Genomic DNA, 22,956 nt, shown 5'->3' on the forward strand with positions numbered 1-22,956 from the left:
GCAATCCTCATCGCCAATGCGGTGTTGACCGCAGGTGGAAGTCAGACTCCAGCCGTCCCGATGTAAAAAGCCGTTTATTTAGCATATACAAGCAAACATATAATGAAGAACAGAAGCGCCCCCTGGGGAATAAAGAACTGAAATAAATAACGAAACTGAATATAACACTGTACAATCTTTAAATTGTACCTCTTATTAAGTTGCACAACAAGACCTGCCACCCTCTCGTTAATGCTATAGAGTTCCTGTATGTTACCAGCTATATTCTTATTAATCAGGAATCCGACTCCTAGTTCTGTTCTCTCCGCTAAGCCCCGGTAGCACAGGACGTGCCCGCTTTTTAGCAGTGTATATGCTTCTTTTGGCCTCCTAACTTCACTGAGCCCTATTATATCCCATTTACTGCCCTCTAATTCCTCCAATAGCACTGCTAGACTCGCCTCACTAGATAACGTTCTGGCGTTAAACGTTGCCAGGTTCATATTCCAATGGCGGCCTGTCCGGAGCTAGTGATTCTTCGCACCCTCTGCTGCGTCGCAGGTCTGACCGCCGCCGTGATCACTTGCTTCGCAGCTGCTGGGGACTGAGGGCCGGGGTTTGATTGTTGTGTTCATATAGGAGGTTGTGGCCATGTACTGCACCGGGGTGGCAAATCCTGCTCTGGTGAGGGAGTGCGTTACCGGTTCTGGTCATCGGGATCAGGCCACACTCCAGACCAGTTTGTGCAATTTTATCAACACGCGGATTTCTTTTGCCGGCAGCGGGATCCGGAATTACTGCCGGCACCGGGATTCGAACCATGGACCTCTTCCACGCGAGGCGGGTGTTCTACCTCTACGCCACCGCTGCATTTCTACCTCTGCACCACCGCTGCTCAGAATGATCTCACGATTGGTCTCAAAGATCGCGTGTATAGTAGCGAACTTACCGCACCGGACGCCCTAATGACAAAAATAGGCAGAGTCTGCCACGAGATTCCAAGGTCGTTGGTCAAAGCTGCAACCCACAAGTGTTGGAAAAAAGCAGGTACTCTCTTGCTTCAGACGATGATCTGTTAGAACACGTGACGTAAGTGACAGTTAAATATAACCGCTCAATATTGGTGTAAAATGTGACTGTTTAACGCACTTTCATGACGTCACCCAATCCTTACATAACAGAAAGCTTGCGACAAAGATAGAGAAAGGTGAAAAACTGCTCTTCTCTTTTCTCTTTTCCGGAGCTCAAGAGACAGGGTAACAGAAAGGGTAAATGGCTAAACCAGTGGATGTTTCTTTGTGGATGGCTGAGAAGCGCTACGCGCTCTCGGTTTATTTTTTATTGAAATGAACTGAGTAGCTCTTTTCTGTTCTTCCGAGAGCTGGCTTTTTTTCCTTTTTTCGTGCTCTTTCGCGCTGTTTTTTTAACATTCTTTGAATTTCTTTTGTAGCTGTTTCGTGATACCAGAAGGTTAAAGCTTATGAGCCTCATGATCCAAACACAACATTCTTGCTTCTGCAGATGCTGACGCTTATCGCACCACGCTTGTTAGGTCACGAAACCTTTCGAGCCATCCTACATGACGAAGCCTACTATCAAGCGGCGATTAACGAATGCAGCCGTATATATTTCAAAAGTTGATTGAAGACAGTTGAGTAGCGTGAGAACACGCACACAGTAGTTGAGTGGCATAATATTATCTTGTAATTTATATGCCCGCCGTGGTTGTTTGGCGGCTATAGTGTTGTAGTACTAAGCACGAGGAGACGGCTTGGTTGAATTCTCGGCCGCAGCGACCGCAATTTAGGTGGAGGTCAAATACACAAAGGGCCTTGCACGGTGAAATGGCAGCATTTTGAAGAAACCTAGATGGTCAAAGTTGATCACGTGTGGGGATGCGTGACCCTCAAGCGTCCCCTGATATCCTGTTTTCCCGCATATCTCCCGTGTCCTGCAATGGGGCTTCGCCGCGTGGCCTGGGGCCCACGGCGGTTGGTGTGGTTGAAGCGCAGTACGAGAGATGGCGCGATTGTTGCGTTGCTCAGGGAGGGGTTACTTGGACGCGGAAAACGAAGGCTCTTCCTCTTTGGCTGGAGGACGGCAAGCAGCGCGGACCTTCTGCACGTGCGCCGATCCATGCTTCTGCGAGACCGTCTCGTGAGGCCTCGTGTGAATGCGCCACCGTTCGCGCGACCGTACGCGTGAACGACCAGGCGTCGGGATCCAGCATGGGACGAACATATTCGCTCGCTATCCGATCGCAGTGAGTCGGACGTCCTAGATTTGTCGCATGCCCATCGACATGCTTTGGGGTTAGCAACTCAGCTAGCAGGCATTGATCTATCAAGGTGCAATAAATGTCCTTGTGATTGTTTGCACTACTGTGTTGTCGTTCCTTTGTCCCAAGAAGATGGGGGTGAGATCCCATATCTGGCTGCCCAACGAGGGGCCTCTTGGGGCATTCGACGATAGTTTTAACACTTTTGCTTCGTTCGAGACCTTTGTTTGAACCGAAGCGTAGGGCTAGCGTGAATTTTGATCGCTAGCGCTGGTGGCGTGCTTTCTTGAGCGAGGCGGCGGTGGTTGTAGTGTATTTGAACTTGTCAACATGCTAAGCCTTTTCGCAATGTTTTTTTAATGACATTTGTCGGTACGAGAGCCACGTGGTCTGCGTCCTGGGAGAGCGACGCTTAGCGCCCGCGGAGTATTCACAAGCCTGGAGCGAGTGAATACGGAAGCCTCCTGGGTGGTCCGAATTTCTCATGTAAATAGCTTCTTCTATCTCTTTGACTCTGATGAAGTCGCGGCTCTGGGAGTCGGGTCACAGCGGGCCACGGGTGCCACTACGGGCTGACTGGTATTGCGGCCTGGCACCGGGCGCTCCGACACCGTCTAGGACGGTGGGCGCCGTCAACTCGGATGCTGTGTGCACCGAGCGGGGTAGGACTAGTTAACAGAGCTGACGTCTCATCGCGTCTGCCTCTTTTCCGCCCATTTTGGGTGTTGTTTTTCGGATGCTGGTTGTTGTGAGGGTAGCGAAGCTTTAGGCCTAAGGCTTTACGAAGCTTCCTGTCACACGTGGAGGAACACAACCTGGTGGACGGTGGCGTTGAGGTGTTGCACTTTGCTTCCCTCGTTCTAGTTAGCCTCGCACGAATTGAAATTACTCGTTCGACTCAAGGAAGCGAGCTTCGTTCACGTGAACTTAGCATCTGAGTAGCTGGCCGATCTTTCGCTAGCCGAGTTGTACATCGTACCAAGTGGGCGATGCGCATGCAGAATTCCTCCCCCTTGCACTACTTCAATTTTTGCCGAGTGTGCTGATTGTTCGCAGCGAGAGCGGAGTCACCACTGGCTGGCATCACCTGCACATCGTCGGCGCTGCTGCCCCGGACTACGATCGAGCCACCCCAGGCAATGGTGATGCTGTGGTCAGTTCGGCGCAGCGACTTCGGCGGCCGCCTGTATCCAGCTCCCAACCCTCCGCGGCGGAGAAAAGAGCTGACGATCACCGACAGCTACCGCGGCTCTGCCAGCAGGGCGCGTCGGCGCGAGCGACGCTTGCTCGTACCGATTACTGCGTCCCCGTTTCCGGAGTCCTGGCCTGGAATCGTGCCGTCGAGTCTGCAAAGCTGCTGCTGTGACTGGCGGATACCAGCGGTGTACGCAAGGACAATGTCGGCTCGCGTGTTATGGACAGCGTGTGGAAATTTCCTCGGCACGGTCACTGTTGCATTTACTACCTTGTTCGCGAAGCATGCATTGATGTTAGACCGTGTGACATATTGCGCCGGTATATGTAGTGATTTAAGGTTGGGGGGATGTGGGGATGCATGACTCTCACACATCCCCTGATATCTTGTTTTCCCGCATAGCTTCCGTCCCCTGCAATGCGTCTTCGCCGCGTGGCCTAGGCCCCGCGGTGGTCGGTGTGCTTGAAGCGGAGTACGAGAGATGGCGCGAGTGTTGCGCTGCTAAAGCCGTCTCACGGCGGGGTTACTTGGGCGCGGAAAAGGAAGACTCTTCTTCTTTGGTTGGAGGACGGCAAGCAGCGCGGACTTTCCGCGCGCGCGCCGATCCATGCTTCTGCGAAACCCCCTCGTGAGGCCTCGTGCGAACGCACCACCGTTCGCGTGACCATACGCGCGAACGACCAGGCGTTGGGATCCGTCATGGGGCGAACATATTCGCCCGTTATCCGGTCGCGGTGAGTCGGACTTCCTAGGTTTGTGGCGCGCCCATCGGCATGTTTTGAGGATAGCAACTCGGCTAGCAGGCATTCATCTATGAAAGGTGCAATAAATGCCCTTGTGCTTGTTTGCACTACTGTGTTGTCGTTCCTTTGTCACAAGAGCACGGTTGTGAGAACCCCACACACGAGATCGCATTATTGTTTGCTGTTATTAGCCTACGTTGATGTCATGTGACATCGGACCTGTGCCGTTCGCGGAGGCACATATTTTTTTCCGAATGGTGCTTGAAACGGCATGGTACCGTTCTCTGTGTTCTCGTGTGTTCTGCACTTTTACAGAGCAGCTCTTGGGCTCCCGTTCCTACGTTTTGCGTCGGCGTCATACTTCGGCGTAACCGAGCGAACGAGCGCAGCGACGGATGAAAGCAAAGATGGTGCGCAGCGGCGGATGAAAGACGGCGATAGCGAAGAGCGCGAGGAGGAAACCGGAAGAGGAGGGTATGGCGAAAGCGTGATAATAAAAGCATAGTAGCGCAGAGGACGGGTTCTGCACCGACGACCGCTACAAGATGGCGTCAGAGCCGCGCGCCGTCATCTGTTTACCGATGGCATGCGGTGGGCGCGTCGGCAGGTACAATGTATGGAAACAAAGCGCTGCACGAACGAAGGTCTGCCTGCGGCGGCTGCGGTGAGTCGCGCTCAAGCGTCACCCACGCGCTGCCTCTCACGATTTCCCGATAAGCGAAGCAGTCGCGCCACATTTCGCTCCTTTTGTAATATGCCGCACAGGACAGGTTGCCCACGCCAGCCAATATATCTCGAAATGCAAACACGTATATAGCTGTGCTCAAATTTCGCGCTAGGGAATATGGTACTCGTCGATGAATATTTAAAAATAAATCTATGGGTTCACCGTGACACAAAACAACAACATATATTGACGAATATTGCTGATCTATATCGTTACGCAGATTACGTAAATAACTTTTCTAAAAAGACTATTTTTTGTATTTATATGTGTATATTTGTATAGAAGGGAAACCTAGTCGAGGACGGCAAAAGACTAGGTGGAGTGATGAAATTAGGAAATTCGTGGGCGCTAGTTGGAATCGGTTGGCACAGGAGAGGGGTAACTGGATATCGCAGGGGCGATATCTGCAGTGGGCCCTGTAGATATTGCCCTGCACTGGGCGTAAAACAGGCTGCTGCTGCTGCGGCTGATGATGATTATTATGATGTTTACGTGACACTTTCTAGTAAATACACTTGTTTATGCCGCATTTTGCTTATGAAAAATATTTGATCACCCATTCAATGCCAATAATTCACATTGCTGGTACGTATGTGCTATATGTAATTGATACATTTTATCATCCTACTAAGGCCATCGAACGTAGTTACGATCAGAGAAACGAAATCAAAAAGAAATAACTGGTATTCTTTATGCAAAATATGATATACCGCAATGTTCAATTACGGCCGACAGCTCGACCCAATGAGATATTCAATTTCAATATTCATTTAGGCGCTTTTCCATAAAAATAATTGGAGCAAACTGGGGTTTTACGAGCGAGCGCCATAATATGATTATGAGGCAGGTCGTAGTGGAGGGCTCCGGAATAGTAATAACCACTTGGGGTCCTTCAAAGTGACCCTAACTCACGGTTCACCAGCGATGTTGCATTCGGACTCCACCGTAATGCGGCGGCTGGGATCGAACTCGCAACCTCAAGCTTAGCAGCGCAGCGCCATAGCACATACGTACGCTAGTGCACCCACATACCGAAACTGGACTCAAAAGCTGAAGCAGACCACCCACAGCGGCTTTCGTGAATGCCACATGGCGCCTCAAATCACACACCGTGGACAGAAGAGTGCCACTAGTAGAATTCCGTTAGACTTTTGCGCGCACAAAGACAGGACGTCGAATGAAGAAGGGCCACACAACATGCGCAAACTTCAACTGGCTTTTCTTGTGACAGCGACTCTATATACGCTTCCACAATCAGAAATAAAAGACAGGATGGCAAGAAAACAAAGAAACCACGTGCAACACTGTATAGCCACATGTGCCGGCGAAAGCATACCTTGCCATTGTCATTCCTTTTCACTGTCCAGAAACCTCACTTCCTTATCACTGAATGCTACAGACAGGACTCTAACACAACTCTGATCATGCCGAATTATTTCTCTGGCCTCAACTATCTCCCTGGTTAGCCAGTTTATGTGAGAAAATAATGTCATGCATCTGTTAAAGATAGGATAACAACCACTGCATGACTTGCAGTGTTCTGCCATGTGACTTTCGATGTCTTGCTTTACCTTGCGGCGATGTTCTGCAAGCCTCTCGTTTACGCATCGGCCGGGTTGGCCGATATAACACCTGCCGCACGACAAGGGAACCCGATATACTACACCTTCTTTGCGTACAACAAACTTGTTTTGATGCTTAATCGTGCATTTTGGTTTCTCATTCTTAGTTGGGCAGCTTTTCCTGCAAAGTCTCAAGTTTTTGGGGAGCCTAGAACACGACTTCGACGTCAGAGCGAGATCCTATCTTCTTTAGGTGATGTGAAATTTTATGGAAGTATGGAATGACAACCATTTTTTCTTTTGTTTTGGATTCCGTATTCCTTGACATTGTTGCGGCGTGTTGTTCTGTTTTCAACATTGCCTCATCTTTGTTTTTGCGGTACATGCTTTCAGCGACTGCTGCAACAATCTGTTTCGGGAAACCAGCCTGTTTCAACAGCAATACTTGTGAATGAAAACTTTCCTTCATTAGGGGATGATATGACTTTTCAAGCGCCTTCGACAAACATAAACGCAGATAAAAAATGGTAGCGGAGGCTTTCTTGTTCTGGGTTTATACGTAGAAAGAGTCAGGTTTCCCGAAAGAGGCATAGAAAGGGCAGGTTTCCCGAAACAAGTTGTTGTGGTAGCAGTCTCTGAAAGCATGTGCGGCCAAAAGAAAAAATTGGAGGACGCTTAAGCTTCGCCTTCAAGAGTGGGACGCGACAGCGTTCCCGTCGACCCGCCAAGGGGTATAAGACAATGCGCTACGGCACAGCGATCACTTACGATGCGCCCCGCATCGGACTTAGCGCCCACCTATGACGCGGTGAGCGTCGAGCAACGCAGCGTTCGGCGCGGCAACGAAACGTGCGCCTGAGCGAACGGAACGAACCAAAGAACTCGGTGTCTCGGAGGGGAAACGATCTACGCCAGCCAAACGTCGTGATCGGCACCGGCGGAGAGATAGATAGTGATCTAAACCGGGAGCACGGCGAAGCGTCGTCAGGGGAGAGGGAGTCCCGCGACGCGCCTGGCAGCGGTCCCAATGCGCGCGCGGCGCGCCTCCTGTCGGGGCAGCGCCGTACATTGAGAGGAGGGGGTCTTCTGTGTTTGCCGCAAGATGGCTCTGCGTGTGCGGAAAGCGCAGAAGAAATGCAGCGGAAACGCACTTCGCAACTCGTGTAATTGTGACTTCTGTACGTTACATGTTCATAATTACCGATATACACCGCAGTATAACTTTCCACGGCTCGTTTCGAAGGCAACACCGCATTCACTAGAGGCGCGTTTGCACCGCTTGGAAGCATCGAACTCGTGGCTGAGTGGTAGCGTCTCCGTCTCACACTCCGGAGACCCTGGTTCGATTCCCACCGGGCCAATCTTGGAAGTTGCTTTTTATTTATGAAGCGCCTGCCGTGATTTATCGCTCACGGTCAACGCCGCAAACGCCGACGCCGACACCGACGCCGACGACACCGGCTTTTCTGCGACACGAGCTCCTTAACGCTATCGCGTTAAAATGAAGCAAGATTGAAAACAGAACAACGCGCCGCAACAATAGCAAAGAAGACAGAAGCCGGAAGAAAAGAAAAAATGGTTGTAATTCCATACTACCATAAAATTTCACGTCACCTAAAGAAGACAGGATCTCGCTGTGACGTCCAAGTCGTGTTCTCGGCTTCCCCAAAACTTGAAAGACATTGCAGGAAAAGCTGCCCTAATATGAATGAGAAACCAAAATACATGATTAAGCATCAAGACAAGTTCGTTGCATGCAAAGAAGGTGTAGTATATCGGGTTCCCTTGTCGTGCGGCAAGTGTTATATCGGCCAAACCGGCCGATGCGTAAACGAGAGGCTAGCACAACATCGGCTCAAGGTAAAGCAAGGCATCGAAGGTCATCGAAGGATGGCAGAACACTGCAAGTCATGCAATGGTCGTTATCCTACCTTTAACAGATTCACGATATTCTTTTCTCACATAAATCGGCTAACCAGGGGGATAGTTGAGGCCAGAGAAATTATTCGGCCTGATCAGTGTTGTGTTAGTGTCTCGTGTGTAGCATTGAGTGATAAGGAAGGGAGGTTGCTGGACGCTGAAAAGAAATGACACTGACAAGGTTTGGTTTCGTTACCACATGTGGCTATGCAGTTTTGCACATGGTTTGTCTGTTTTCTTGCCATCCTGTTCTTTTTTCTGATTATGGAAGCGTATTTACATGTCACTGTCACAATAAAAGCCAGTTGAAGTTTGCGCATGTTGTGCGTCCCTTCGTTCAACGCCCTATCTTTGTGCGCGCAAAAATTTAATAAGAACCATGTACAACCAACTCACCCAAAACGTAACGCTTTTGAGTAGTATCCCGCCTCCCTTTAAATACTTGATAGTGTGGATTCTTATGTATAACCTCTAGCCTGAAGGGTGTTGTTGTCCCATGGATAATACTCTTATCTTTATGGCTGTAAAAAGCTATTACACGTGAGAGCGAGCTCGAAGTACCCCTGCGATGAGAAAGAGCCTATTGTGAATAGATTATTATGGCTGGCCACCTAGTGCGCACAAGAACATCTGACACGATAATTTCACCGCGAAAGCTATGGCATTTATCGAATACACTTTTCATGCCCTCTGTCACAGCTGTTACATTATTAACGTGCTACAAAATCTCGCCAAGCAGGCCAAGAACTACAGCTGTTCCCACAGTGATTCGTTCTTACCCCTTAAAGGTGAGGGTGTTATCTATGGAGCAACCAAGCACCCTATCTACGCAATTATTATTACTAAACTTTCCAGAAAAGCTTAGACCCTTTGGGGCTTATATTCTCTCACAACAATAATTGTAATCTGCCTTGCTTGCGTTTCCTTTCTCGAAAACTCAGCGCTCGCTACTTTCCTGTCGAGAAAGCCGCGCCACGCTGACATGGCGCAAGCCGTTCGTGACCTAGAAGTACTGAGCTGTGTAGCGTTAAATTTAGGAAATGAGGGTAACATGGGTGACGGTTATTGTTGTGGGACAACATACGACCCAAAGCGTGTAAACTTTTTTAAGATTGTACGTATATCGATTAAGTGTTCTCTGTTGTAACGGTTCATTGGGCGGGACGTACGTTCCTCCGCTGCTTCTGGAGTACGTGTGGATCCACTCCTTGGCGCTACTCGAGAGTCTTGACGCCGCCAGACTGCGGAAGGCTGAGGGCACGCTGTTGTTGGGAGTAAGCCGGCTCCACAAGTCACTGTTTTGGTTGCGGACGCCTGTGCCTAGCACCGCCTGCAACAAATTGCGCTGATGTTACGTTGGCAAAAAAAAAAATTCATGACGCTAAGCACGTCGCGTGACGTGCCAGGAATTGATATGGTACACAATTGAGAATGTATGGGAAACATATAGGTATTAAAAACAAAGGAAACCAAATGGCGGAAGTAGAAGCGCGACACATGGAGGTCGAAAAGAAACGATCAGGCTTTCTACAAGGTGGATGATTTAAGCGCTGCGCGCATGCTGGCCTTGCCGAGGATACTGAGTTTAAACCTAAATGCACCAAGGGCAGAGCGGTGACGACGGCAGAAGCAAACTAGTAAGCAATGAAGGGAATGGAAGATGGGGCCCTATAACGTAAAACTATTCCAATGTGTTTTTGTTCCGATCCCCTGACATCAAATTTGCGTAACCACCAACGCAAGCATCGGGCGGTCACCCGCACGGTTATCTACACAGACCAATCAAACACTCTCCTCGTTCATAAGAGGTCACTTTTGTTTGCTTGAAAAACAAATTACCTTGCATACACTGAGCGTTTTGTCTCATCTAATTGGCTGGCAAGAGGTGAAGAGCACGCTCAAGTGAAGAAGGATTTGATGGGGCCGACCCAATGCCCTGAAGATCAATAACCGGATGAAGAGGATGGTGCCGGTGTCTGCGATTGGTCCGCTTTCCCTTACTTAGCTTGCGCTGGCTGGTCGAAAATCGCGGTTGCGCGCAAGGGAAGCTTAAGAATGTCGCTAAAACGGATCCTCAACAAAGTGCAGCTGGCAGAGAGAGGTCGTAAACGTTCCGAAAGAGCTTTAAAACGTTACACGTTCACGCAAAAAGGTTTATTGTACGCAAATAAACCATGCTCTCTAGCAGGTTCGAGTAGCCAGTGATTAAGCGATCGGTGGCATCCATCTTTTATTCCTTTTGGAACGGGGCAGCCTGCGGGTATTCAGAGACAAAGTCACTTTTTGTCGGCATATATTAATGCATCCTTAACGCGTACACGTCACTTTGACGCGGTGAGTTTTCGCGGTTTTGTGACGTTGCGTGACAGGCAGGAGAAGTGGGTGCAGCCCGAAAACTTTTCACCAATAGCCGTGGGCTAATGCGGAAGAGGCGTCGAATCAGAAATAATTATTTTTATTTCATTCAGTCAAATCGTGTTTATTCAGTATATACACGTCATATCAGATGGGGAGCTATGGCGGTTTTCGTGACGACGCGTGACAGACAGGCGAAGTGGGAGTGGTTCAAAAAAGTGTTTGACCTATCGTGGAGGGCTAATTGCAGAATTGGAAAAGCTAATTGCAGAATTGGAATTGCGGAATTGGAAAAGTTTGGAATAGCTTTACGTCATGGCGCCCTGGTTTACTTGGCACCATTGCAAAAACAAAACAATACAGCAGATTCAACGAGTAGGAATCTATACACAGCGAAACTTTGCATGAATGCATAAAAATTCGAAACATGAGCTGTCGTTTATTGAATGTCCGCACAAAGTTATACTGAAGGCTTTATTCAGTTATTGTAGATAGGCAAATGAAATGCAGCCGTCGCTGCCGCGGATGAGCGAAGGCGAGCTTTCTGGTTCTTCGTTATTTTCCCCCACGCCCGCTGCTGCAGGGTATACCTGGAGGCGAGGACCATCTGGTGGTGTTGCAAGGAACCCAGCAGCTATGGTGTTGAGCTGCTAAGCACGAGGTCGAAGGATCATGTCCCATCCTTGGCGGCGCATTTCGATAGGAGCCAAATGCAAAAACACCCGTCTGCTTATATTTTGTTGCACGTTAAAGAACCCTAGGCGGTTCAAATTTCTGTGGTCCCCCACTACGGCGTGCGTCATAATTAGATCGTGGTATTGGCCCGTAGAGCCCCATACATTAGGAACCCAGCGGCGATGTCGGACGCGTCCTCCGCTGTGATAGGTTGGCCTATTCGGCTAGAGAACAGTCACTCAGCATCCACGATCACGCAAGCCCGGTGAGGTTTGCAAAGCTTCACATTTATAAGAAAAGCACATGACTTAATCTATCACAGGAGACTGTATGCCGCCTTCAACTAAATGTTGAGCCGTGTTCTTTGCGTGAAGTCATTTTATTGCTGCTTACTAACTGCGGCAACATGGGAACTTTCGCTAAAAAAGAGCCTGCTATCACAAAATTGTAGCTAAAGAAAGACGAAACATGAGCAAAATGTAAATTCAAATACAGAAACCAAACTTTTCACAGCCGTCTAGAAAAAACACCGACAGTATACCAACTAAGAGCATGAGACTAAGCTCCGAACCTATATACATCATGGGAGGATTCAGTTACCTGGCTAGTTGGTTCATCATCACAGAAAGAACGGCGGCTCAGGACAGCACACGAGGGAGAAACCACTTACACACTGCGCTGATTGACAACTGCGTCTTTATTAACTTGCTAACTCTTTTATACAGAGCACTAAGGCAGTACCAATAGGACCATGAAAGGAAAGTGCACCTGGATCAAAAGAAAAAGAAGGAAAAAGGAAGAAATAACTCGTGCCCGCCACTTGCTTGCTGTGATGCAGCTTCAAGAAAATCAATTTCTTTCTTGGAGAGCTAAAGAGACGGGATGCTGACGCAGTGAACATTTATGCGGTTAATCTCAAAAGCCTCTCATATTTTCTGGTACATTTATCAGGGTGTTTTTGCATTGCTTCAATATCCTTCAGCGTAGGCTTACATCGGCAGTGATTTTAAGTGTTTTTTTAAACATTGTCGTTATGCTCTCTAAGCTTATTGTTAACACAACGTTCTGACTGGCTGAGGCATCCATTTCCACATTTCAACGGCACCGAGTAGACTAACTCATGCACACGCTCAACAAAACGGATTTTGTGCTTGGTCATGCACTCGTTTGAGTGAGCGTGACGAAGTGTACCTCAGCGTATAGGCCAATTAACTTTCTTAGCGCAGAAAAAAAAAGAAACGCTGAGGCCTGCAGCCTGACCGATCCCATTGTGTGATTGTGTGTGATTTCTTGTCCATGTAAGGCAGTACAACCGCTTTTCTTTTTCTACCGTCTTGTGTCACCCCGTTTCGACTGGCGTCATAGCGCTTGCTTTGCAAGCACCATGCTACAGAAATTAACACGTGCCCAGGACATCCTGGTGACACAAGGTAATCGACTTGCCTGCAGAATTTGTCCGGTTTCTTGTGTGTAGAGGATTTGTCGGTTGGATTCAGAAAACAATGTGGCACGATACTCCTTTTTTCGAGTTTATTATGCACCGATGTGAACGGGAAGAGTGGCTTGTTGTCTCTGGGCTCGTATGACCAACAGACATGCCTTTGGCCAAAGAAAAGTTTCAAGTCAAGACATCTGATTCGTTTTCCAGCGTCTCGTGGGTTAAAATCAACGGTTTTAGGTGCTCGACGGAACAGTAAGAGTCATCTGCACATTCTAATCGTAGTAAACATGTTTCCAATCTAAACGAACAATATAATCATGTACATAACGAAAGCTCTTGGCAGCGGATGAACCATTCAGGGAAGAAAGCAGCATTGTGTCATAGTAGGCTAAGTACAGGTCACTTAAGAGTGGAGCTATCCTGTAGCCTATACTTATTCCATTTGTCTGAATAAAAATATTATCGTCCCAAGTAACGAAAGTCGATTATAGGTAACATTTCATCAGGTGAAGAAAACTACGTACCTGATGTCGTATCTATTGCATTCTGAAAGCGCACAGTTCCGTATTCGTCAATGGTATTTTGAATGCAGAACATTGAACACCCTTGTTTTATGCCACATATATAAGGGTTGCTCAGTAGCCATAGCCACTGAGCAATCACGGCGGGTGGTTAGAAGGTAAAACATGGCAACTCGAGAAAGAGAGACAATGCAAGCTAAGACCATACAGTCTAGCAACGAACCGTATTCGTCCTGCAGGATGGGTTGAAATGAGTGATGTTCAAATATTGAAATTTACAAAATGAATCAAAGCAAGAACAACCTGCAAATATCAATTTATCAAACAATTACCTGATATATGAAGTTCTCAAGGCTCCATTGTGAAAAAAAAGAAGGAAGAGAAAAAGATGCCCATTTATATTATTTGCTGCATGCATGTAATTCCGTACGCGGCTCGAAATCTCATGAACTGCAGTGCCTGTAAACAAAAAAAATCCGCTTTCTTTTATTTGGTGCATTATGACAATGAGAGCAGGGAAATCAGGGAATATCACGTCGCAATGGTGCATGTAGAGCGCTTTTAAGTGCATTATAAGAATTTCTAGCGAAAAAGCACTAAGGATGAAGGAAGCGGACATAAAGGCGTAGACCAGTGTGTTTCTGTCTACTCGCGACCTTCCTTGGTGTTTTTTCGCTGGAAGTTCTTATAACGCATTTCACGCCTAACCAAGTAGCCCAAATTTAAGCTCTAAAGGTGGACAGTTGTGTTTGTTGAAGGAGAGGAGTGTGATGCTGCAGCGCGGCACGCTGCTTTAAAGTGATGCGAAGATGTTGAGGTAGGCCAAGTAAAAATATCTCTGCCTGAATTTAGACAACGAATTCTTATCATTATCACCATCAGCCTGGTTACGCCCACTGCAGGGCAAAGGCCTCTCCCATATTTCTCCAACAACCCCGGTCATGTACTAATTGTGGCCATGCCGTCCCTGCAAACTTCTTAATCTCATCCGCCCACCTAACTTTCTGCCGCCCCCTGCTACGCTTCCCTTCCCTTGGGATCCAGTCCGTAACCCTTAATGACCATCGGTTATCTTCCCTCCTCATTACATGTCCTGCCCATGCCCATTTCTTTTTCTTGATTTCAACTAAGATGTCATTAACTCGCGTTTGTTCCCTCACCCAATCTGCTCTTTTCTTATCCCTTAACGTTACACCTATCATTCTTCTTTCCATAGCTCGTTGTGTCGTCCTTAATTTGAGTAGTACCCTTTTCGTAAGCCTCCAGGTTTCTGCCCCGTAAGTGAGTACTGGTGAGACACAGCTATTATATACTTTTCTCTTGAGGGATAATGTCAACCTGCTGTTCATGATTTGGGAATGCCTGCCAAATGCACCCCAGCCCATTCTTATTCTTCTGATTATTTCCGTCTCATGATCCGGATCCGCCGTCAATACCTGTCCTAAGTAGATGTATTCCCTTACGACTTCCAGTGTCTCGCTGCCTATTGTAAATTGCTGTTCTCTCCCGAGACTGTTAAGCATTACTTTAGTTTTCTGCAGATTAATTTTTAGACCCACTCGTCTGCTTTGCCTCTCCAGGTCAGTGAGCATGCATTGCAATTGGTCCCCTGAGTTACTAAACAAGGCAATATCATCAGCGAATCGCAAGTTACTAAGGTATTCTCCATCAACTTTTATCCCCAATTCTTCCCAATCCAGGTCTCTGAATACCTCCTGTAAACACGCTGTGAATAGCATTGGAGATATCGTATCTCCCTGCCTGACGCCTTTCTTTATTGGGATTTTGTTGCTTGCTTTATGGAGGACTACGGTGGCTGTGGAGCCGCTATAGATATCTTCCAATATCTTTACATATGGCTCATCTACACCCTGATTCCGTAATGCCTCCATGACTGCTGAGGTTTCGACTGAATCAAACGCCTTCTCGTAATCAATGAAAGCTATATATAAGGGTTGGTTATATTCTGCACATTTCTCTATCACTTGATTGATAGTGTGAATATGGTCTATTGTTGAGTAGCCTTTACGGAATCCTGCCTGGTCTTTTGGTTGACAGAAGTCTAAGGTGTTCCTGATTCTATTTGCAATTACCTTAGTAAATACTTTGTAGGCAACAGACAGTAAGCTGATCGGTCTATAATTTTTCAAGTCTTTGGCGTCCCCTTTCTTATGGATTAGGATTATGTTAGCGTTCTTCCAAGATTCCGGTACGCTCGAGGTCTTGAGGCATTGCGTATACAGGGTGGCCAGCTTCTCTAGAACGATCTGTCCACCGTCCTTCAACAAATCTGCTGTTACCTGATCCTCCCCAGCTGCCTTCCCCCTTTGCATATCTCCTAAGGCTTTCTTTACTTCTTCCGGCGTTACCTTCGGGATTTCGAATTCCTCTAGACTATTTTCTCTTCCATTATCGTCGTGGGTGCCACTGGTACTGTATAAATCTCTACAGAACTCCTCAGCCACTTCAACTATCTCATCCATATTAGTAATGATATTGCCGACTTTGTCTCTTAACGCATACATCTGATTCTTGCCAATTCCTAGTTTCTTCTTCACTGTTTTTAGGCTTCCTCCGTTCCTGAGAGCATGTTCAATTCTATCCATATTATACTTCCTTATGTCAGCTGTCTTACGCTTGTTGATTAACTTCGAAAGTTCTGCCAGTTCTATTCTAGCTGTAGGGTTAGATGCTTTCATACATTGGCGTTTCTTGATCAGATCTTTCGTCTCCTGCGATAGTTTGCTGGTATCCTGCCAATTCTTATATACGTGGCATAAAATTAGGGTGCTAGCATTGAATCCCTAGAACTTATTGACCAGAAGCTGTTTCCCCCTGGCGTTTGCTCGGGCACCTCGGTAACTCGTGCCTCTGAGCAATAACAAGGGCTCTCCCGTAGCTGGGTCATTCAGGAAAAGTCTTAAGTATTTGCTCCGGATATGCATTTGCACAGAGGGGTACGTATGTGAGTGCATATCCATCTACACAGATGCATTTTGCATCATTCTCTTTCTCTAGCTCCTATAAAAGATGTTTTATGCGTTTTGTTCGAAGAGAAGAGAATAATATTCAAGAATTTAGAAAAGTGGATTATCGAAAAAAAATACGAATAACAAAGGCCATTTGATATTATTCAAAATCTCGAATAATTTCGCACGTTCAAGTTAAAAAAAAAAGGCAAATGAAATGTAGCGGCTATTTAGAGGTAAGTGCGAGAGAAATGCGTTAGCCTTAGAATAGAATAGAAAGTTCATTCCTCTTTCGCGCAGTACAAATCATTACAGGGAACAGGGGACACTGGGCAAAAGCTGCTAGAGGCAGCTTCAGGGAGCACTTAGTGCCTCAGGTACACATGAACAGCAATGGGTAAGCATATACAAGATTTACATGCAACATTTCTCAACAGAAAATCAATCTATTGCGCATTCGTAAAGTACACTACAAAAAAATGGAAACTCAAAACATAATGTCAACCTAAATATTTTACAATAATGCATGCCTATTTAAAATGTAGCAGGAGTGGTTTCAAAATCCAAAAGCATGGATGACAGCTCATTTCGGGATGTATCTTCTAAACATCGAGTCATCCAAATCGAAGTGCACAAAATGCTCCGCAAAGGGGCCATCAAGCCATCAGGTAGCCATTGGGCTTCGCCTGTCGTCCTTGTGAAAAAGAAAGATAGTACCTGGAGTTTTTGCGTTGATTATCGCCACATGAACAAGATCACGTGAAAAGACGTCTACCAACCACGACGCACCGATGACGCTTGGACTGCTTGCACGGAGCTAAATACTTCTCGTCCATCGGTGTTCAATCCGGCTACTGGCAGATTTCAGTTGATGAAATAGACCGCGAGAAGATGGCATTCATCACGCCGGATGGCTTGTATCAGTTCAAAGTCTTGCCTATGCAATGCTTCTGCGACATTTGAACGTATGATGGAGTCCCTTCTTCGGGGCTAGTAATGGAACACCTGTCTCTGTTACCTTGACGACAGTTCTTTCTCCCACGTTCGGCAGCCACCTTACCCGACTCGCTGCAATTCCTGCGGTCTTCCGAAAAGCCGGCCTTCAACTGAACTCCCCGAAGTGTCAATTCGGGCGGCGTCAAATCACGGTGTTGGGACACCTCGATGACGCATCCAGTGTCCGACCAGATCCGGAAAAAGTGCGTGCCGTACGCAGTTTCCTGGTTCCACGTTTTGCCTCTGACGTGCACTGCTTCGTCGGCCTGAGTTCTTAATTTCGCCGTTTCTTCAAAAACTTCGCCGACGTTGCTCGGCCTTTGACATATCTTCTAAAGAGGAACACGCCATTCTCATGGGGCCCGGAGCAGGCTCACGCGTTCGCCGCTCCCATCGGATTTCTGACCACCCCTCCCATACTTGCCCACTTTGATCCGTCTGCATCGACCGAAGTCCATACTGACACAAGTGGTTATGGCATCGGCGCTGTTATCGCCCAACACCAGAATGGTACCGAGTGCGTGATATCTTACGCCATCCGCATGCTGTCAGCTGCCGAGAGAAATTACTCCATCAACGAGCGGGAGTGCTTGGCTTTAATTTTAGCTGTCGCCAAGTTCCGGCCATATTTGTACGGCCGCACGTTTTCGATCGTCACCGACCACCACGCACTCTGCTGGCTGCCTTCCCTTCGGGACCCGACTGGACGGCTTGGTCGGTGAATTTTGCGGCTCCAGGAATTTTCATTTAGTGTCCATTACAAGACTGGACGCCACCACAAGGACGCTGATTGCCTCTTGCGTCACACCGTGGATCCTCGCAATTCTGCTGCGCATGATCCGGTGACCTGTATTATGGCCTTGATTTACATGACGAACATGCGCGCTGAACAACAACGCGACACATTCTTAGAGTCCATCATCGCCGGAGTGCAATCTGGCAGCACCGACGGCATGTGCCGCATGTTCGTGCTGCATGACGGCATCTTCTACCGCCGCAATATCAACGTTGATGGCCCCGAGTTGCTGCTTGTCCTTCCTCGTCATGTGCTACCCATCATTCTCGAACAACTTCACGATGCACCAACGGCGGGACACCTTGGAGTTTTGCGCACATACGACCGCCTACGACGACGGTTCTTGACGGGTATGTACCGCTCTGTGCGCCGTTATGTCGCAACTTGCGAATTGTGTCAGCGTCGGAAGAAACCTCCCCTGGCAGCTGTCGGATGACTCCATCCCACTGAAGTTCCGTCTGAACCGTTCTTTCGCGTAGGCCTTGACCTACTTGGCCCTTTTCCGACAGCGACTAGAGGAAACAAGTGGATCGCGGTCGCTACTGATTACGCGACACGCTACGCGATAACAAAGACGTTGCTGACTAGTTGCGCAACTGACGTCACTGGTTTTCTTATCCACCACGTCATTCTCCACCACGGTGCACCTGGACAGCTACTTACAGACCACGGCCACTCATTCTTATCACGAGTTCCGACAACCTCCGCTGCTCTTGTGTCACTGAGCACAAGCTGTCCACCGCCTACCACCCACAAACGAATGGTCTTACGGAACGTCTCAACCGAACAATCACAGAGATGCTGTCGATGTACGTCTCCAACGATCACCGCGACTGGAACGCTGCGCTGGCTTACGTGACGTTCGCTTATAACTCGTCCCGACATGACATCGCAGCATATTCACCATTCTATCTCTTGTATGGTCACGACCCCACAATGTCGTTTGACACCATCCTCCCTTCAGTGCCACGTGTTCCAACTGAGTACGCTTGTTAAGTCATCGATCGCGCTCCCGTGGCACGTCGAGTCGCCCAATCTCGTTTATTAACCTCACAGCATACACAGAAAGAGCGTTACGACCGCTGCCATCGCGATTTTAAGTTCGCACGAGGTGCTTGGGTTCCCCTCTGGTCACCATATCGTCGGGTTGGTCTCTCCCAGACGCTGCTTGTTCGCTACAAAGGGTCTTATGAAGTCCTACGCCAAATTAACGACGTCAATTACGAGATTTTGCCGCTACACATTGATGCATCCTCAAGTCAAATGCCTGTCGACGTCGTGCACGTTTCGTGGCTGAAGCCATACTTTGCTCGCAATTCTTCTCCTGCTTTGCACCGAGATGGCGCTTCGCCACCCGGGGTTCCTGTTACACAAGGATGAGAGAAGAGAGAGGTAGAATAAGATCGGAGATGCTGGCGGTTGCGTTTTGTTGGTGGTCAGCCCTCTTTGCTATTCTGACTCATCCTACATATATATTGTAAATATAGCTTTTATATACTCGTAACATCCCCGTAACAATGCATTATTTTGAGCAAGTATGTTGAAATAATGCGACACATTGTATGATAAGGACTGTTTCCGATATAAAGTGCGGCAAAGGTAGACGCCAAGGCAAGTGATGTCGTGCATTGTAAGCGGGTGTGTAATGATGCAGGTTTAGCGAATTTAGCATAGGTTCGTTATTTGTTATAATTACATGTTTGTACGTACACAATAATTTGAATCGATACAAAGCAATAATCCTGAGAATAACTATTTAAGGTGCGGATCAGTATGGCAATTCCGTGGTAGATTTCCAACTAACGTGATTGCCCGTATTTGGGCAACTACTAGCTTCTGTGTATTGTGTTTTGTTGGGGTACCCAAACAGTCAGGCAATAATTAATAATCTGAAATACATGCCCGTTATAGATAACCCCTTTACCCTTATTGGCAGAGCATATCTATGCTGCCACAGGACACAATTATTAAGATTCATTTTCTTTCTCACATTATCTTTATGTAGGTCCCAGCTTAGGGTTTCCGTGAACACCAGACCAAGCCATTTGACAGCTGGCACGATTTCGATCTTACTGCTGCCCCAAAATAGGTCAAATTTGTTCGGATACTTTTATTCCTTAGAAGGAAAATTATAGCATTGCTTTTCTTGGCATTTACTTCTAAACAATTGTTTTCAGTATATACGAGTAAGTATTGAAGAAACTCATTTCCTTGCATCCATAAACAATGTTCATCTTTACCAGCTATTAGCCTCGTGAAATAGTCGGCTTAAACCATTAAAGTGACAGCCAAGGATGCCAAAAAATATGTGAATAATATACATATTGAACAATAAAGGGCCTAAAATACTACCCTCTGAGACTACAGGCAAAATACGTTGTAAGCTGGATGACCTGTAATTAATGACTACCATTCGCATAGGGTGTTTCAGACAGGATTTTATTAACGACAGGCATATTCCTATAATTCTATAACGGTTTAGTTTATGTATGACCAGACTATGGTGGATTATATGAAATGCTTTTGAGAAATCGACATAAATTGCAAGCACAATTTGTCTTTCTTTAAAATCATTTAATGTTAGCTCTTTTTCTTAAAGCAGTTTCATTTGACCTATCTTGCCTGAAGCCATACGGGAAGTCGGACAGTACGGAGTGTTTTACTAAGAATGTATTTATTCTAGCATATATAATTTCTCTAGACCCTTCGACAGCACAGGAGTAACCGAAATGTGTCTATAATTGGCTAAATCTATTGTAGCTCCTGTGTGGATAGCAACAACCTTGGCGATTTTCATTTATTTAGGAAACATTTTGCACGAAAGAGTTAGGTTGTAGATCCTTGCCAATACTGGCGCTAGTATATTAATCGAAAACGTGAAATGTTTGATTTGAAAACCATATTTGTCCTATGCTTTACTAGTTTACATGTTTGTGAAAACGGTTATTATTTTATATTCCCTTACAGGCTGCAAGAACAAGGACTCTGAAACACTTGGACTCTACGTCGCACCTCTTTGAGATACCATATCAATCATTTAAACAGCGTTCGTCAAATTGCAAGGTGTTCTTCAGCAGCTCACTCGACACACGTCCTGCGTCTTCGAAGAGCGCCGTGCAACTGTCATTGGTCCGGAGCAAACGACCGCCAGTGGCGATATGCAGGGTGTCTTGCTTTTTAGCCGCGCCAAATTTAAATGAATTGACTGGGGCAAACTGCCCAATTCTAACCATTGATTTAAATTTCTCAATCAGCCAGGTTATTTATAGGATAAATACAAATGCTCATTTGATAAACTGTAAAAATTACGCTAGTTAAAAGTGTAATTATTACGTCATGGCAGATATTTTAATCTACCAGCTGCAGCTAGTGTGTTTTTAAGGTGTATCGACTCAGAACGAATTCAGAAGATGGCACCAGTTTCGAAGTATGCCCATCCAAACTTGGGGCAAAAATTCCCTGTTGTTCCACTAACGGTTTCAAGTAAATGCGGTTTTATGCATTGAAAGACAAAATTAACTGGAACGCCAATATATTTCGCAGACACATTGAAAATTATTATGAAGAAACTGACGTAGGCCAGAGGACTAGTTGCAAGTTGATTCGCCAAGCGAACTCACCGGCTACAATTCATACATTGAAATATGCGCCGTAATGTAAGTAAGCAATAATATAATTAGTCAACTATGTTAATTATTCATTTATCTATTTTGATTTCTCGCAGAAGTAACAGGCCATCTGATCGAGTAATTTATTTTCACGGTTAGCATTGTGCTTTCTGCCACAGGCAATTTTTAAAATTTTGGTGCGGCTAAAACAGACACTCCTTATACATGTTTATATACCATGTGACTTAATCTTTCCCACTATTCACACACATGCACTATTTTCAGCTTTGACATTCCTAATGCTAACGCAAACAAATCATTCAGGATATCACGCGCTATAACAGTCGGTTGAAGCGACGCCTTCATTGATATTTTCGAAGAACGCTAATCCTGTTTAACTACCATTTGCTAGTATAGAACACAGGACCAAGTTGAACACATTTTCATCATTGAGTCCTTACTGAAAATAAGCTTGAGGCATTTTAAAGAGCGTATACTGCTCATCAAGACGAAGAAATGACAAGGATAGAAAGACGACGAGAGCCTAATGAGAATGAGATGACGAAAGTGGAATTAAAACAATGGAAAGGTGACAGCCGTATAATTATGGTAGAATGACCAAGAAACGATGACTGCTATGGTGGAACGACGCTAATGGTACATTAAGTAGCCAAAGCATTACCAAAGAGGGAACTCGATCGGTCGATGCCCTAGGTTATTGCTACAGTTTGCAAAAACAAGCAAACGAGAAAAGAAAATCTACCATCTTAATGTAGTTCGTCGTTGCACATGGCTTCTTTGTTTTTTTTTTAATGGAAATGGTGCGTGCTTGTAAAAACCGAATCAGACCATTTGTTGAAGTAGAAGCTTTTGTGGGTCCACACATATTTTCTGTACAAATTTTGCACGTAAACAATCTTGCGCACGTGTTATCCGGGTGTATAGCACAAGTGTGTTCAACTAGTATATCACGTGTATCTACGTACTAGTTAAGCCCTTTTCTTGTGCTAGTTAGTTTTCCATGGCTTGCGAATGGGCCGCAGAACGACAATAGCACAGGCAGCAGCAAGACGATCATTGCAGGGTGCTTAGCATGAGTAATCGAGCAAAACCCCGCTTATTTGGTTTGGCATTGTCTTTGGTCCTCCTCTAAAAAAAATTCATTTTTGAAGAAGAGAGAAGAAAGGAAGG

General features: G+C 46.5%; 1 protein-coding gene across 7 annotated transcripts in view; it reads right to left on the reverse strand.

The window, feature by feature from the left end:
- The window catches only part of LOC135906207 (putative phospholipase B-like 2), a 311,959-nt gene that overhangs the window by 130,101 nt on the left and 158,902 nt on the right, over nt 1-22,956 (reverse strand). For all 7 annotated transcript variants that reach the window (XM_070528951.1, XM_070528954.1, XM_070528952.1 and 4 more), the window contains one exon: nt 9,574-9,734. In XM_070528951.1, the coding sequence (XP_070385052.1) occupies nt 9,574-9,734 (161 nt within the window). The remainder of the gene's footprint in view (nt 1-9,573; nt 9,735-22,956) is intronic.

The sequence above is a fragment of the Dermacentor albipictus genome, unplaced genomic scaffold (genome assembly GCF_038994185.2).
Source record: "Dermacentor albipictus isolate Rhodes 1998 colony unplaced genomic scaffold, USDA_Dalb.pri_finalv2 scaffold_16, whole genome shotgun sequence".
In the NCBI taxonomy this organism is placed as follows: domain Eukaryota; kingdom Metazoa; phylum Arthropoda; class Arachnida; order Ixodida; family Ixodidae; genus Dermacentor; species Dermacentor albipictus.